Raw genomic sequence first — 15,447 nt, 5'->3', positions numbered from 1 at the left:
GAGTGAAAGCCTGCATCTTAATTATCACAACAAACAATAATCCGTTCGGGGCTGGTTACACGTAATGAGCATTGTCAACATTTTTATTATTTTAATGATTGGATATAAGTTATAACTAACACGATCTAACATGCAACCGGGTGGTATCGATTTCTACCTCATCGGCTCGTTAATAATACCTTTGAACTGTTGGTCCTACCTCTGGTCACGATTGAGAAAACGTCATAAACGATCCTGAGCAAAGGAATACACACATGAGAGAGGGGCTGGTTGATAAATACAATCGCGCGGGCGTTCCGAAGACAGTCGTGGCAGCGTGCACCTCGCTTTCAAAATGAGGACGCTGGCGATCACGGTGGGTGACATACTAGTGCTGTGTTGTTGTTTTGTCTATAAGCTAAAAACAGTGATTTAAAAACAAAAGTATAAACAATCATAGGTTCAATTTTATTAGAAAAGTGAAGTATAAGCTAGGGATAAGCTACACTTATACGTTTTAAAATAATTAATAGTGAATTGATGTTCATCTCTAATTAACACGGAATAATTCATGTTTGAAACACTAGTGAAAGTTTTTGAATCAAAAAGGATCTCAAAAGTTTTGCTGACCAAATAATAGCTTAGATTCAATTAAGAGGGGTCTCTCCGTCACTCGCTCCATGCAAACGTAGTTCCAATTTCATTTGAATATTAAGCAACCAAAGTCCATGAAATTTTGCAGACATACTCTAGAATCTATGCCTGTGGTTTTCCAGATTTCTGTTAAAATATTCGGTTTCAAAGTTACGCGGTCTTAAAAATTCACATACAAATCTTTGAACCCCCTGTAATTTTAAAACTACATATTTTAGAAAAATCTAAAACACCACAGGTACAGATTCAGAGGTTTCTAGAATATGTCTCCAAAATTTCATGGACTTCAGTTGCTTAGTATTCAAATGAAATTGGAACTACGATTGTATGGAGTAAGTGACGGAGAGAGCCCTGTTAAGATATGCTTTAGCCGCAGCTACATTTATTTATACTTGTACTGGAACGCAAAGTGCACTTATACAGTGTAAGCTAAAGCTCCTTAGTAGTAAACATTATAGACGGCTTATACAGGGCTTACAGATATCAAAATTTACCGAAGAAATGTTTATAATACATGTGTAGTTGGTGGATAAGTTTTAATAAAATTAGTAAAGGCCAAATTATAAATATTTTGTTTTAGGAACCTCAACAATTGATTAATTAACAGTTTTGTGAATGAAATGAAATGAAATGATATTTTATTTGCTGAATATCAGTTGAAGTCAAAACTTTAAAATAAAATTGTTCATGTATTCATTTCTATCATAAATGAATATTATTTAAATTAAATGAAAAAAATAGAAGTAAAAAGCGATTATAACACAGTTTTAAATATCTTAATATTTTTATAATCGCAACTACAATAACTAGCAGTGGTCGGTGTAGTTGATACTAAAAAAAAATTAATACGAGCAGTAATAATAATAATTTATAAATATAATTGTATATGAGTTATATCACTTACAACTTTATGGTTAAGTGTGAAAAAAATATAAAACTTAAGCAAATATTGAATTAGGCAGTGTTCAGATAAGTAGGTGTTTTAATACAAAATGAGTAGATATTACGATTATGTGCGAAGAATCGTACTTCCGTTTTAAATGTTAACATTAGTTTCAATCTTTATTATTAATTAGTTACAGTACTTATTTTATCTTAGTTTAATTTCTTTTAGGGAATAGTTTCTGATACAGAACTGTTTTTAATTATTACTTTTTTATTTCTCAGTTATGGTTGGCGCTTGCCGTAGTGGCTTCAATAGCCATTCCACTTAAAGATAATGAAGAAAATGTTGAAGTTTCAAGAGATAAGCGATCACCCACTGACTGGCACTCGCCTCCAGAAGGAGTTTGGGAGAAAAAACTAGTCTGGAAGGAAGAGTACAAAAAAATTTGGGTCAGTAAAAAGCATCTAATTTGGAAGCAGGAGTGGAAAAAAGAAAAAGTTGCGAAATGGGTAACAGAGAAAGTTAAAAAGTGGGAAGAGAAGCAAGTACCAGCATGGAAAATCATCAAAAAGCCTATTTGGAAGGAAATTAAAGTACCTATTTGGAGAGATATCAAGGTTCCCGATGTTAAAAAAGTATACAAGCCAGTTTGGAAGGTCATTCAAGTACCAGTAACGAAAACTATACATGTTCCCGTATGGAATAAAAAATTCGTCCCCGAATGGGTAAAGGAGGGTGTGCCAGGAGAAAAATACCTAGGCAAGGACGAGCATGGGTGGGAGTATACGAGTCACGATCTATGGAGGAAAAAATTGATCTGGAAACCTGTGTGGACGAAATCGTTCAAAACAGAGCATAAACAGGAATGGGTAGATGAGAAAAAGTTAGAATGGAAAGAAGAATGGAAAAAAATATGGCGATGGGAAAAGAAACAAGAATGGGCCATACAAAAAAAAGAGGAATGGGTTGAAGAGAAAGTGCAAATATGGAAAACTGTTAAAACGGAAGTGTGGGTGCCAGTGCAAAAGAAAATTTGGGTTGAAAAATGGCATCAAATAAACGTCCCCGTATGGAAAACTATGCAAGTCCCAGCCTGGAAAAAAGTATACAAGCCAGTATGGGTTTCTGTTCATCATGAACACCATGATCACCATGAACACCACGAACATCACGAAGATCACGAACACCATGGATGGGATAAGTAGTTTACACTCGGGCTATGTTATTTGTACATATAGAGATAATTACAGTATAGTCGTTTGTTACTTAATTGTTACCGGTGAGACCCAAGATATTGATGTTGAGTTTTTGTAAATAATGTTATGGACTGCTTTATCTACTAATAATACTGGTAAGTATTTGCCAAGCAAACACTTTAGGCGTACGCCAACGCGAATGCTCTCTTTTACGGCGATTGCGAGAAATTCCGATTTTAGCTTGCAAATGTTAATTTGGCTTTTGCGTGCGCCTTAGGCGGTTTATTTTTAATGTTGTATTTAAAAAAAAAATGTTTTACACCATTAAAAGTTAACTGTGGCATAAAATGTTACTTACCGATTATTATTTAAATTAATAGTTAAGGATAAAATTTGAAAATGTCGTTCAGTCATAATTCATTTGATTTTTACAAATGATTTATGATTGCACCATATTCAGTCGTTAAGAAGACGTTGGGATAAGTTATTTCCCATTTTTGTCCCACTGGAATGTTACCAGTAATTTTATTACATTTATACCACAAGTGAATGATCATTCAAAAGAAATTTTACCGTGGACGATACGCGATAAGATCTTGCACGCCTCGGATAAATATGGTCAGAAATAAAACAATGATTAAAGTAAATATGAGATATATTATCAAGAATTTAGATGTTAAATTGAAATTTAACTATTCTGGCTAACATCATTAGAAGCTTGAAAATATATCTGAATGATGATTGATGAACGAATTGTTCATTTGATCTAATAAATCTTCCAGATTTGAAAGTAAAGGGTTTCTATTTTGCAGTGTTGCTATAAAATTTCATTTTACTGTAAAATAGAAATAAATGAATATAAATAGAGTTTTACTGCTTTAGAAAATATTTTTAATAGAAGAGGAGTGAACAGTGGACTAACAGTTTCTAATGAAATTGAAGAAACTAAGTATAGACTTTTATTGACATGGTTGGAGGGTACTTAAATAACTTCTCATTGCCACAGTTGTTTTGAACCAAAAATAATTATTTATGTTTTTATTCGCTGTTAGTTCATATCTCCGTTAACGTGATTCATTGGTACCATTATGATATAAAGTACAATGTTGTTTTTATGTTTTCTTAAATATATACAGGTTAGAGAAAATAAAGGAGATGAGTACATACTATGCATTTTTATTTCATGTATAAATATTAAGATATTTATCGTGAATCAATATAGAGCAATCGACCCAGAAATTAACCTATTAGTAGAGATAGTACGTAGCTAGCAATAGGTCTAAAAATATTATTTTTGAAAATACATTGATAGGTACAGATAATCAGCGATGGAATGGGATTGTATATAAAAAAAACCGGCCAAGTACGAGTCAGACTCGCGCACTGAGGGTTTCGTACTCAGGTATTTTTCCGACATTTTGCACGATAAATCAAAAACTATCATGCATATAAATAAATAAAAATCTATTTTTATAGAATGTACAGGTAAAGCCCTTTCATATGATACCCCACTTGGTACAGTTATCTTACTTTGAAAATTGACAATTTAATTTTTACATTTAATTTTTTTTTATGATGTAACCACAAAGTCACGGTTTTCAGATTTTTTCCTTTACTTGTGCTATAAGAGCTACCTACCTGCCAAATTTCATGATTCTATGTCAACGGGAAGTACCCTATAGGTTTTCTTGACAGACACGACGGACGGACGGACAGAAAGACAGACAACAAAGTGATCCTGTAAGGGTTCCGTTTTTCCTTTTGAGGTACGGAACCCAAAAAACTATGAACTAGTGTGGACTTTAAAGGCTACAGATGAACAGGTAGCTGAGTCAAATATATTGAAATTGCAAAAGTAAGATTGTATGTAAACTATGTTCCGACGGCTCACCATTACACAAGATTTCTTTAGAGTCACTTTAATATCCTTATATAAGAATTTGTGATGTAATAAGGATGTAGTCTTATAATTAAACGTGCTGTTATTATTCCGAGATGGTAGAATGCTTTATTTTTATTTGTATTTGATATGGGCACTAAACGAAAGCGGCATAATACGTATATGCCGTTTCGGAGAACAGTCATCGTTCGGTGCCTTATTTCTCTCCGGTCTAATAATAAATAATCAAAAATACATATGTAAAGACCTACAAGTATTTAAAAGAGATAAACCAATAACTTATAATAATTAATAGCAATGCAAATTCTATACGGACGCTTGCGGTTGACCAACCATTTTTATATAATAGCTGACTATTATTATTTAACATGTTTTATTACGCACCAACTTTCCTGTGTGGGCTAACTTTTTAGATATATTTGTAAAAATACGGTATTGGTCAATAGGTATAGTTTGTCCTGTGTAAATAAATAAAATAAAACATAATATTATTGACGCATATTGGGTGGATGTGTGTGTGCGTGTGTGTGCCTCCCTCTCTCTCTCTGTGTGTGTGTGTATTTATTGGCATCAATAATACACATTTCGCGTTTTGATGGTACATGTATAATAATTTATAGCTATGTTACTACTGGACAAAGTAACTTGTACATCGATACAAACAAACCTTTCCTCTTTATAATATTAGTATTTATAAATATAGATATATTATTTGTACTATAGGTAATTGAGGTTGCCTTTGTTCGCGTTGGGTTTTTGAACATCTCGTGGGAACCTTACACTATCCATGCAAAACAAATACGTCGATTCATTGATCCGTTACGGCGCGTTTGAAACAAACAGAACACTCTTTATCATTTATAATATAATATGTAGTTGGATTATATACGAGAGTTTTCTCGTGTTTGTCTGCACGATGTAATTATTAGACGTACACCGAACTCTTTTCAGCACGATAACCATAGAATCGGGAATCAGCTCAGCTTTGACGATAACCAACGTTACTTACGGCTTACAGGACTACTGCAGTCTGCACGCCCATTTATTAACATCTAGAATCTAATACAATGTAACACTTACAACTTTTCATCAATATCACTAAATTCCGAAAACTGGTCCGTTGGCACGTTTCTTGTTTGCTTGAGTTTGTTTATTTGAGTACTCAGTCAACTATTATTATAAACTATTGTTATTAATCTTAAAAAGAACAGTGCCATGAACATTATTTTAATACAGGAAAATAATGGATTCCTATAACTTTAAAATAACCTAAACTATAATATTTTAATACCAACACGGCAAAACTCTTCCTTGATATCTTCGGTTGGACTGTGTGTTTACGTTTGCCATTTCAAAAGATTTCACTTAAACTTATTCCCCAAACAAGTTTCGTAACATGAAATGAGTAGTAGGTAAATGGTCACATGAAGTGAGTGTCTTATGTGAACATAATATTATTACTGATAACGTCAGATAAGCGTAGGCAGAACTACACTTGCTCGTAACGTTACGTTTGGTGTGATGTAATTATGGCGTACGCGTCGTGCAACCGTAAAGGTGCCCACGCACTTGAACTGCACTGCAGCGGAACTGCGCGTCGCGTCAGCGCCCCGCACGATATTCTCTCCAGCCGCGACGCGCGTACGTCACTGCCGCGCGGCGCGGCTGGTGAGAATATCGTGCTAGGCGCTGACGCGACGCGCAGTTCCGCTGCAGTGCAGTTCAAGTGCGTGGGCACCTTAACACACTTGTTCGTGACGTAGATGTAATGCGATCATGGCAGGTGAATAATTATGCTGATCATAGAGATATTATGCTGATGATTTATGTGTGCCGCGAATTCATCATCCTTTTATAAGTTATACGTCATTTGTAGATAGGTGTGCCTACCTGGTGGAGATGCTAGCGCTATATATACATGTATACTAATGTACACCGTGTGCCTGTCTATCTCTAGCTTGTCATGGTCCATTCATTTGACTGATTTTGATGAAAAACTCGTATGCTGGAGATGATCAGCCTTAATATTTTATGTCAAAATTAAAAAGTTTCCACGGAATTTTACTTACAAATATTGCAAATGCAAAACTGTATCTAATCTGTCTGTCTGTCTGCTAGTTTTTCAAATTCCACAAATTATTTTTAAAAACTACCAAAAGATTATTATCAGGAAAACATGGTTTAAGTACCATTATTTTTTAAATATTCATAGATTCATTTTGGAATAATTCATTTCATTATTTATATCTTGATTACTAATTAATTGCTTATTTACAAATTTTTAATCATTTATAGAATGATAGAGCTTGTACCGAATAGGGTCATTATATAAATATTGTAGTCACGTTTAGTGCATCAATAGAAACCTAAACGCATGTACATTAAGTGCCTGAATATAACCCACGCACAAGATTATGTCAGAGTTATTTGCATAACTTTCACTACTCGAATAAAACGAGTATAAATAATTAAACGTAAGTAGTTTTAAGATATTGATCTTATGAGTAGTACCTACTTACCTACTATGGAATGCATGGGTAACCTTTTGAGTAAACATGTTGGTTGTTTAAGAACAAACCTTTCGGTTTTTTCAAATTCGTTACAATTTACATTGTGTGTAATTAATTATTCTTATCTAAATAATGTATCTGAAAAGAACAATGCACAGTTAAGAGACTAATTTGATAGACGGAATTTTAGCAGCAGGTACCTAACTAACTTTTCGGCCAAGGCAAAAATAATCTTGGATCAAAAAGACAGGAAGCCAAAGTAATTTGCATTGTTTCCTCGATTCTGTGTACACGAAATACACACTTATGCATGAATGTGTTAGACTTGAAATCTTGTAACTGAAAGGAGATAAGTGATAAGTTACCTTGAGGCTAGCTCGTCTTGGTATCGAAAATTTTCGCGTCATGGTGTTAGTGCCACCAGTTTTCATTACGGTGTTTTCGAAGATGACAGCCACTGGTGTACGCCTTTTGTTAGCATCAAAGTAGACTTAAACTGCTTTTCCCAGAGAGATATTGTGCTATGAAGCAATGCTGTGAGGATGTCAAAGCAACGCAACTACGGGACAGTTTCTACTAATTTAAACGGTGTAGCGGAGCGGGTATAGATTTAGATTAGATGTGGAGTTAGATGTGCGACTCGATAAGTAAGGCTTCACCACCGTAGCGTAGCGCCCATCAATAGCCCCCATCCGCAGCTCACATCCATAGCACGTATCCCTCAATATAAAAACATAGCTTTGCTGAATCCGTTTCTAGAGCGTTATGTAGAGGAAAATAATTGGTGAATATCACACACATCCAATACTTTTGGTTCCGGAAAATCAAATAGTTTCCACGGGCTTTTTAAAAACCTAAGTCCACGCGGAAGAATCTGCAGAAAACATCTAGTTATGTGATTAATGGAAAGAGGTTATGATTCTCAGCAATGAGGAATATGACGCGGAAAGAGCTAAATAAAACGGTTTAAAAACTTGGAACTTAGTCCGACGGTTAAAACTATTAGCTATACAAAAGTATAGATACACTGTAGAGTTCAAGTAAAAACAAATAGGATTAGTTCAAAATGCCACAAAGGAACAATGGTAGACAACGAGGTCGCTGCTAACGAGTAGATCATGCAAATGGTTGGAGTATTGCGTCAGGTCTTGCTGGATATTTGTATTTTAAGAGATTTTTGCCGAATGCTGGATAGACTACAGGCCCATGTTCAAAATGGATGGGTCATATGAACCACCAGGTGACGTATACAGGACGATATAAGAGCATAAAATAATAAGATTCAGCACTATGCCGTCACTTGTAAGCTGTCCAACAGAGTGCTGGTGAGAATTCAAAAGTGCAGGTAGAGTGAGTACATTTTGGTCATATATTTTTGTACGGCATTTTTACCATCGATAGATCCATGAAAAATAATAAGAAAGCGGGCAGTGCCGTAAAAAAATGGTGCGCCACAAAGTCAGTAAATTTTTTGATTTTCTGACAATTTCCAGGATAAATTTGGTCATTTGACTCTGTACGGCATTAGTTTCATACTGTTTCAATGCAGCCTCTAATCCATTATTCCGCAACGCCGTACAAAAATCATGCGACAAGGGGAAAAAATTGAGGGTAGCAACCCCCTCTCTTTCCGTGGTCCGGGGGGTGATTTAAAAAGTACGGCTTTGGTTCCAAAACATTATCTAGCACTCAAAAGTACTATTAAAACTAATGCCGTCAAAAATTAGTGTTCATTTGAATGTGTATCAATAATTATCTTAATTTCATGGTATACTTGATTTTTAAAGCTGTAAAATCATTTGACTCTGTACGGCACCTTTTTTTTTAACATGATAGTGTAAAATACTATTGTTATATAGTATTGCCGTTCAAAAGAAACTGTTCTAAAAAAAATTATAGAGAAATACAAAAACTGAAATTTTTCAAATTATTGCAAAAGTTTAAATATTCATAGATTAATAAAATATAGCAATTATCTACGCTTTTCCCTTGTTTTAAATAGTATTAAGATACATAAATTAGGAAAAAATTATGCCGTACATTTTAATGCAGACCATATCTTTTAGGCTGATGAAAATGACGCTACCATTTTAAGGGTGTAATACTTTATGGCCATCTGATACTGTACGGCATTAACATATTTTTGAAGAGAACAATTGGTAATATGATAAAATCACTATGCCGTCTAACTGAAGTGAACGGGTGTGTATATAATATCCACATCCCCTACAAACCTTTGGACCAACGAAAATGTACGGCATGTAAAAAAATATTATCTATGCATAAAACACTTTCAAAATAAATTAATTTTATGTTGTTTCAAATCATCCCCCGGACCACGGAAAGAGAGGGGGTTGCTACCCTCAATTTTTTCCCCTTGTCGCATGATTTTTGTACGGCGTTGCGGAATAATGGATTAGAGGCTGTATTGAAACAGTATGAAACTAATGCCGTACAGAATTAAATGACCAAATTTATCCCGAAAATTGTCAGAAAATCAAAAAATTTACTGACTTTGTGGCGTACCATTTTTTTACGGCACTGCGCGCTTTCTTATTATTTTTCATGGATCTATCGATGGTAAAATCGCCGTACAAAAATATATGACCAAAATGTACTCACTCTACCTGCACTTTTGAATTCTCACCAGCACTCTGTTGGACAGCTTACAAGTGACGGCATAGTGCTGAATCTTATTATTTTATGCTCTTATATCGTCCTGTATACGTCACCTGGTGGTTCATATGACCCATCCATTTTTGAACATGGGCCTGTAGTCTAGGACGAATGAGTGATTAGTTGAGATATTGATGTTTGCGAAGGGAATGTAGCTTGTGTTAGCGTTTGATAAGTTGTATATGTTATGTAATGACACACCATAGTATTTATGGGGCGTTAGCACGGTAGTTTTGACCCTCACATTCTTAGTTATCTTATTGTCACTCTTCTTTTGTCTTGTTATTCTTCTTAACGTATCAGCTCCAATTGCATAACAGGCGGTGAAGGTTACGTTACGGCTACGGTTAAACTTTTATTGTCAATAAAAGCAAAATGGGTTGTATCAGTCAGGGATTGTTATCTATAGACCAAAATTTTATTGGAGGTATAATACCGACTTATGCATGTGCTGGCGAGATCCTTTAAGGTGGCAGCGATGGGTCTGCCCGCAAAATTCAAATTTAATTTGGTTTTTCGCAATTTGTAAACTAATACAACAACGTAGGCTTATGGCATTTAGGTTAGGTTTAGGTTTAAAGATATTTATTCTCATAAAGACATAGAAAAGTCATTCACATGAGAACTTAACTCTAAGAATACACTATTCGCCATTTTATTGCATAAATAAATAGTACTCATTCAATGCATTTATCGAAGTAACTTGAATTACTCATAATGTGAGCAGCTAACTCAGTTTTAAATGCATTGAATGAGTGTACATTTTTTATCTGTGCCGGTATTTTATTGTAAAGTTTAGCTCCTTCATAGGTAAGGGTTTTTCTGCCATAATTTGTTCTGGTTTTGGGTAGGACAAGGCTCGACGAGTTTTAGTTTTAATTTTTGTAAATGTGATATTTGTGTGGATTGTTTTATTTATAGTTTTTCTAACAAAAATACATGTGTTGTATATATATAACTGATGAACGTTCATAATTTTGGTGTCAATATAAAGTTTTTTAGTTGATGTTCGAAAGGGATATTGGAAAAGAATTTTTATTAATTTGTTTTGAGCAGTTTGCAGATGAGCTAATCTTGTCTTGGCAGCACTTCCCAAGACTTCAATTAAGTGTGGTTTAATTAGGGTATTATAGATAGTGTAACGAAGCTCACGTGGTATAGATTTTGCTAATTTAATAATTTAAATTGCGACAATAACAGTATCATCCTCACAGGTTTATATAAAAATCTTTACTTGAAAGAGTCCATTTTAAGAAATTAATTCTAGTATCGACTGAGTGATCCTCTAAGGGTTCCGTTTTTCCTTTTGATGTACGGAACCCTAATAAACGCATAGTACGTGTTACAAAGTAGGATCGGGTAATGTGGTTTTCTACTAGTTTACCTATTTATGTAACACCAATAGGCATTATCTAATTCGTTAACGCCTTATGCAGCTTAATAGCTTATCGATATAGACTTGGCGAGATTGTTAGCGCATCCCCTCTCTAGCAATTAACAGGGCTCTATCCGTCACTCGTTTCATACAATCGTAGTTCCAATTTCATTTGAATATTAAGCAACCAAAGTCCATGAAATTTTGCAGACAAATTCTAGAAACAAATATCTGTGTCTGTGGTGTTTTAGATATTTCTAAAAATATGTAATTTTAAAATTACAGGGGCTTAAAGATTTGTATGAAATTTTTTAAGACCGCGTAAAATCTAAAACACCACAGACATAGATATTAGTTTCTAAAATATGTCTGCAAAATTTCATGGACTTTGGTTGCTTAATAGTCAAATGAAATTGGAACTACGGTTGTATGAAACGAGTGACGGAGAGAGCCCTCTTAACTCTTTAATCGGTTACGAGTTATGAGTGATATGTTTTCCGTAATTTCTCTTTTAATTGGCTTCTTTGGTTTTTATTGAAGTGAAAACTTCTTAAAGCGTGTCAGACAATTTGGGGATTGGTAAAATTTTCACGTCAGCGACATGCTCTATCTGTAACTAAAAGTAAGGCGTGCTGCATCTATGATAAGCGCGTGCGATAATATTTAGTTAAATTAATCTGAAATTCCAAAACCACTGCTTCTGTCGATAGTCTGCACTGACAGCCTAATTTTTTAAAATTCTAATTTAATTTACAATAATAATTGAGGTTTTAATTTATAATAACAGGTGATATGTGTTGACGGTTTAGGTAGCTTTTATATCATATTTGAACCTATATTAAAAAAGTAGTTTATATCCACCCATGGGATGTAAGCTATCTCTCTATCAAATTTCATCAAAATTGGTTGAAAGCATGGGCCATGAAAAGTTAGCCGGCAGACAGACAGAAGCACTTATGCATTTATAATATTACTATTATATGGATAATATTAGTATGGATTGTACTGAGGATAATAAATTAGTGTTTTATTTTTTGCCCAGTTAAACAACTCAATAAAAAATCGAGACTGGTCGTGACATCCGGTGCAGGTAAGATGTGAATTTAAAGGCTCGCACTCATAAGAGCGGGCTGCTTCACAATGCACTGCATTTCAAAAATCCTCCTGCATCACTTTCGTATATTTCGTATGAATCATCGCGGCGCAGGCGGGCCGCACCACATAATGTGCTTTGGCGCAATTTTGCAATACGATGTGCTGCGACCTTAAACTGTAGCTTTGAAATGGGAACATGAGTCATTGTAAGGGTTGACTACCATTGCTTTATACCTAATAATACATCTTACGTTATTTTGCTTTATTTTATTATAATCGTCTAAATTATATAAATTAATATTTGTCTGTCCGGCCGATCTTTGCATTAGTTCACGCATTGTTCACCAGATTAAGTTAAAGCACACAATACTCATACTTAAACAATTCTTGATACTTGTGTAAAGATTAATGGTATAGTATCCCTTAAATATAATAAAAACCTATTCTAAGGGCTCAGAGCTAGGCAGCTCACCTCGCTCCTGGTCTATTCAATAATAAAATTAGTTAGTTAACAATTGACACCGTTCAATAACGTGGTACCGTTTCGTTTTTATATTTCGATGTGGTTAAACTATTTTGGCGTATGTCTCATTTCACCATCTAGAAATTATTGCATTATAGACTGAACCTATCCAAATTATAATTTTCTTATATCTTTTACTGCCAGACCGTGTAGAAAATTGATACATAATATGAATGCAATAAATAAACCTACCTACATAAAAATAAATACCCACACATACACATTAAATAAATAGGTACATATTTGTAGCGGGTGGAGGGTTAGGTAAACCGGCATGCGACACTAGGCGACTGGTTTAGAAATCGGAGAACTATCCTAGCTTAGCCTAGCAACATCGCTTTTTGCATCCTGGTTACGAGTGAACTGCCACAGTATCCCAGTTGCTTCAGATGGTGACTGGGGTTAAAACCCTTCCTAGATATGACGAAAGGGGTGGTTTCAGTGGTTTTCACATGTCACATGAGGTAACCTCGTGAGATGAAGATTGAGATTTTTCTCCTTCTCAGCTCTCATCAGGTTCTTGTCGTAAGGAATTATGATTTCGACCAAAAAAGTTGGCAACCCTAGTCATTCTCCAAAACTAAGCCCACTTTCTGTCGATTTATTTTTATGGACTCTTTTCAATTCATGTTAAACAAATGTTATGCAACACAGCCGCATTTAAGAACATGTACGTATTTAAGAAAAAGGTAAGTAATTTAATTCACCTTTTTTTGCAATACCGTGGAAATTGTTATACTTGGGTACATAGTAATTGTACTTACGTCTTACATATTAAGCATATTTTTATCTGAATCTGTTTTATTCGTTCCTCCTTAAAAATAAAAAATAAATAACAAGTGTAAATTAAAAATTTGTAACACCCCCGACAACAAGTGAAGGTTTCAGTAATAACTAGAAAAGAGCTGATAACTTTCAAACGGCTGAACCGATTTTCTTGGATTATAGCTAAGAACACTCTCGATCAAGGCACCTTTCAAACAAAAAAAAGTTTATTAAAATCGGTTCATTAGTTTAGGAGCTACGATGCCACAGACAGATACACAGATACACACGCCAAACTCATAACACCCCTCTTTTTGGGTCGGGGGTTAAAAAACATAATTATGTTAAAAAAAATGGTTATAAAATTGCTTCATTGTAAATATTTTTCTTATTTCAATAAAAAATAATGACCATGTTTTCACTGATTCATTTTCAACTTAAACAAAATATACCTACAATGTTCCTACCTATAGTACGCGACGGGTCGAGTGTGCGGGGCATCAACCCGCCTCATACCCCGATTGCCATTTAAAACTGTGTGTATATATATCTATTTCCGCGACTATAAGCATACAACTTTCCGCGAAGCACGTTGGATTTACACTAATGGGATCGACTCACAGTTACGCAAATCATGGATGTTTTCCGATACTCACACATTGCATCATTATTTGTACAGCCCATGTCGGTAACCAGAAGTTGCACCTAGGTAGTGTTGATCTACATTCTAGGATTATAGAGAAAGATCATGTGAGAGCCAGACCTTCGCTATTTTATAAAAGCTGAAAATTTCTCTGCGTATTTTCCCCAACACAGGGAGGAACGGTCAGCCGCTATGAAGTTTGGATCATCGTGGCTTTGGCAGATAATAACAAAGGCGTGACGAAAGATTTTATACAAAAAAATCTTTGAAAGGAATACTAAAACAAGAACGAAATCCATACGAAAGTACGAATGTGAGACAAAAAGTACGAATGTCGTACATTTCGTACCTTACTCGCAATGCTGCCGCTGGTCTCCATTAGGTCACCAAAAGTGCTTGCTTCATCATTACCAATGGCAAGCCTTCCAGCCATCAATGCGGGTACGCCATAGTAATGGGGATTCTTCTATTCACAACGCGTTCACATAGTTTCACTACGTATACAAATTGCCGTGGCTCAAAAGGGTAATCGGTGCTACTAGTTATTATAATATTTTCAAATAATAATAACTATGTTTCTCACTTCCCGTTTAGTTTATGTAAAAATGTACTTTCACTTACAATGGTTATCATTATTGCTGGCATGGTCTTTTAATTTTTTCTCACTGGAAACGATGGGTAATTAGGTTAAATATTAGATTAAAAATAGCTAATCTGACTGAAATATTGTATAGCAGTGCCTGCGAGGAATGGCAAGAAACAAGCTGCATTTTTTGTATTCAATGACAAGTTAGTCCTTGGCTGAGATATCACCGAAGCAATAACTAATGAAGTCTAGAGTCTAGTCTATTTAGATAAACAATAACAATTTCCTGCATCTACGAATGTAAGTACTTAGTAGTTAAACAAGTGTAAATTAAAAATTTATATCACCCCCAACAAGTGAAGGTTACAGTAATAACTAGAAAAGAGCTGATAACTTTCAGACGGCTGAACCGATTTTCTTGGATTATAGCTAAGAACACTCTCGATCAAGCCACCTTTCAAACAAAAAAAAAACTAAATTAAAATTGGTTCATTAGTTTAGGAGTTACGATGCCACAGACACAAATACACACGTCAAACTTATAACACCCCTCTTTTTGGGTCGGGGGTTAATTAGTGCTGGCTTGCGATTATCACGATGCTATCCTACCGGGTCCCGACCTTACTTACATCACGCTTAACGTGACCTCTCACATGCAG

At 34.8% G+C, this 15,447-nt stretch overlaps 1 protein-coding gene across 1 annotated transcript; it reads left to right on the top strand.

The window, feature by feature from the left end:
• The first annotated feature begins 309 nt into the window (after window positions 1-309).
• LOC123880746 lies at window positions 310-3,879 on the top strand. The gene is made up of 2 exons (XM_045929046.1): window positions 310-355; window positions 1,801-3,879. The coding sequence occupies exons 1-2, from the start codon at window positions 335-337 to the stop codon at window positions 2,722-2,724; spliced, it is 945 nt and encodes a 314-aa protein (XP_045785002.1). The 5' UTR covers window positions 310-334; the 3' UTR covers window positions 2,725-3,879.
• Window positions 3,880-15,447: the final 11,568 nt, after the last annotated feature.

The sequence above is a fragment of the Maniola jurtina genome, chromosome Z, assembly GCF_905333055.1.
Source record: "Maniola jurtina chromosome Z, ilManJurt1.1, whole genome shotgun sequence".
Classification (NCBI taxonomy): domain Eukaryota; kingdom Metazoa; phylum Arthropoda; class Insecta; order Lepidoptera; family Nymphalidae; genus Maniola; species Maniola jurtina.
The sequence above is the reverse complement of the archived record's forward strand: the minus strand, read 5'-3'. Positions and strand labels throughout refer to the sequence as shown.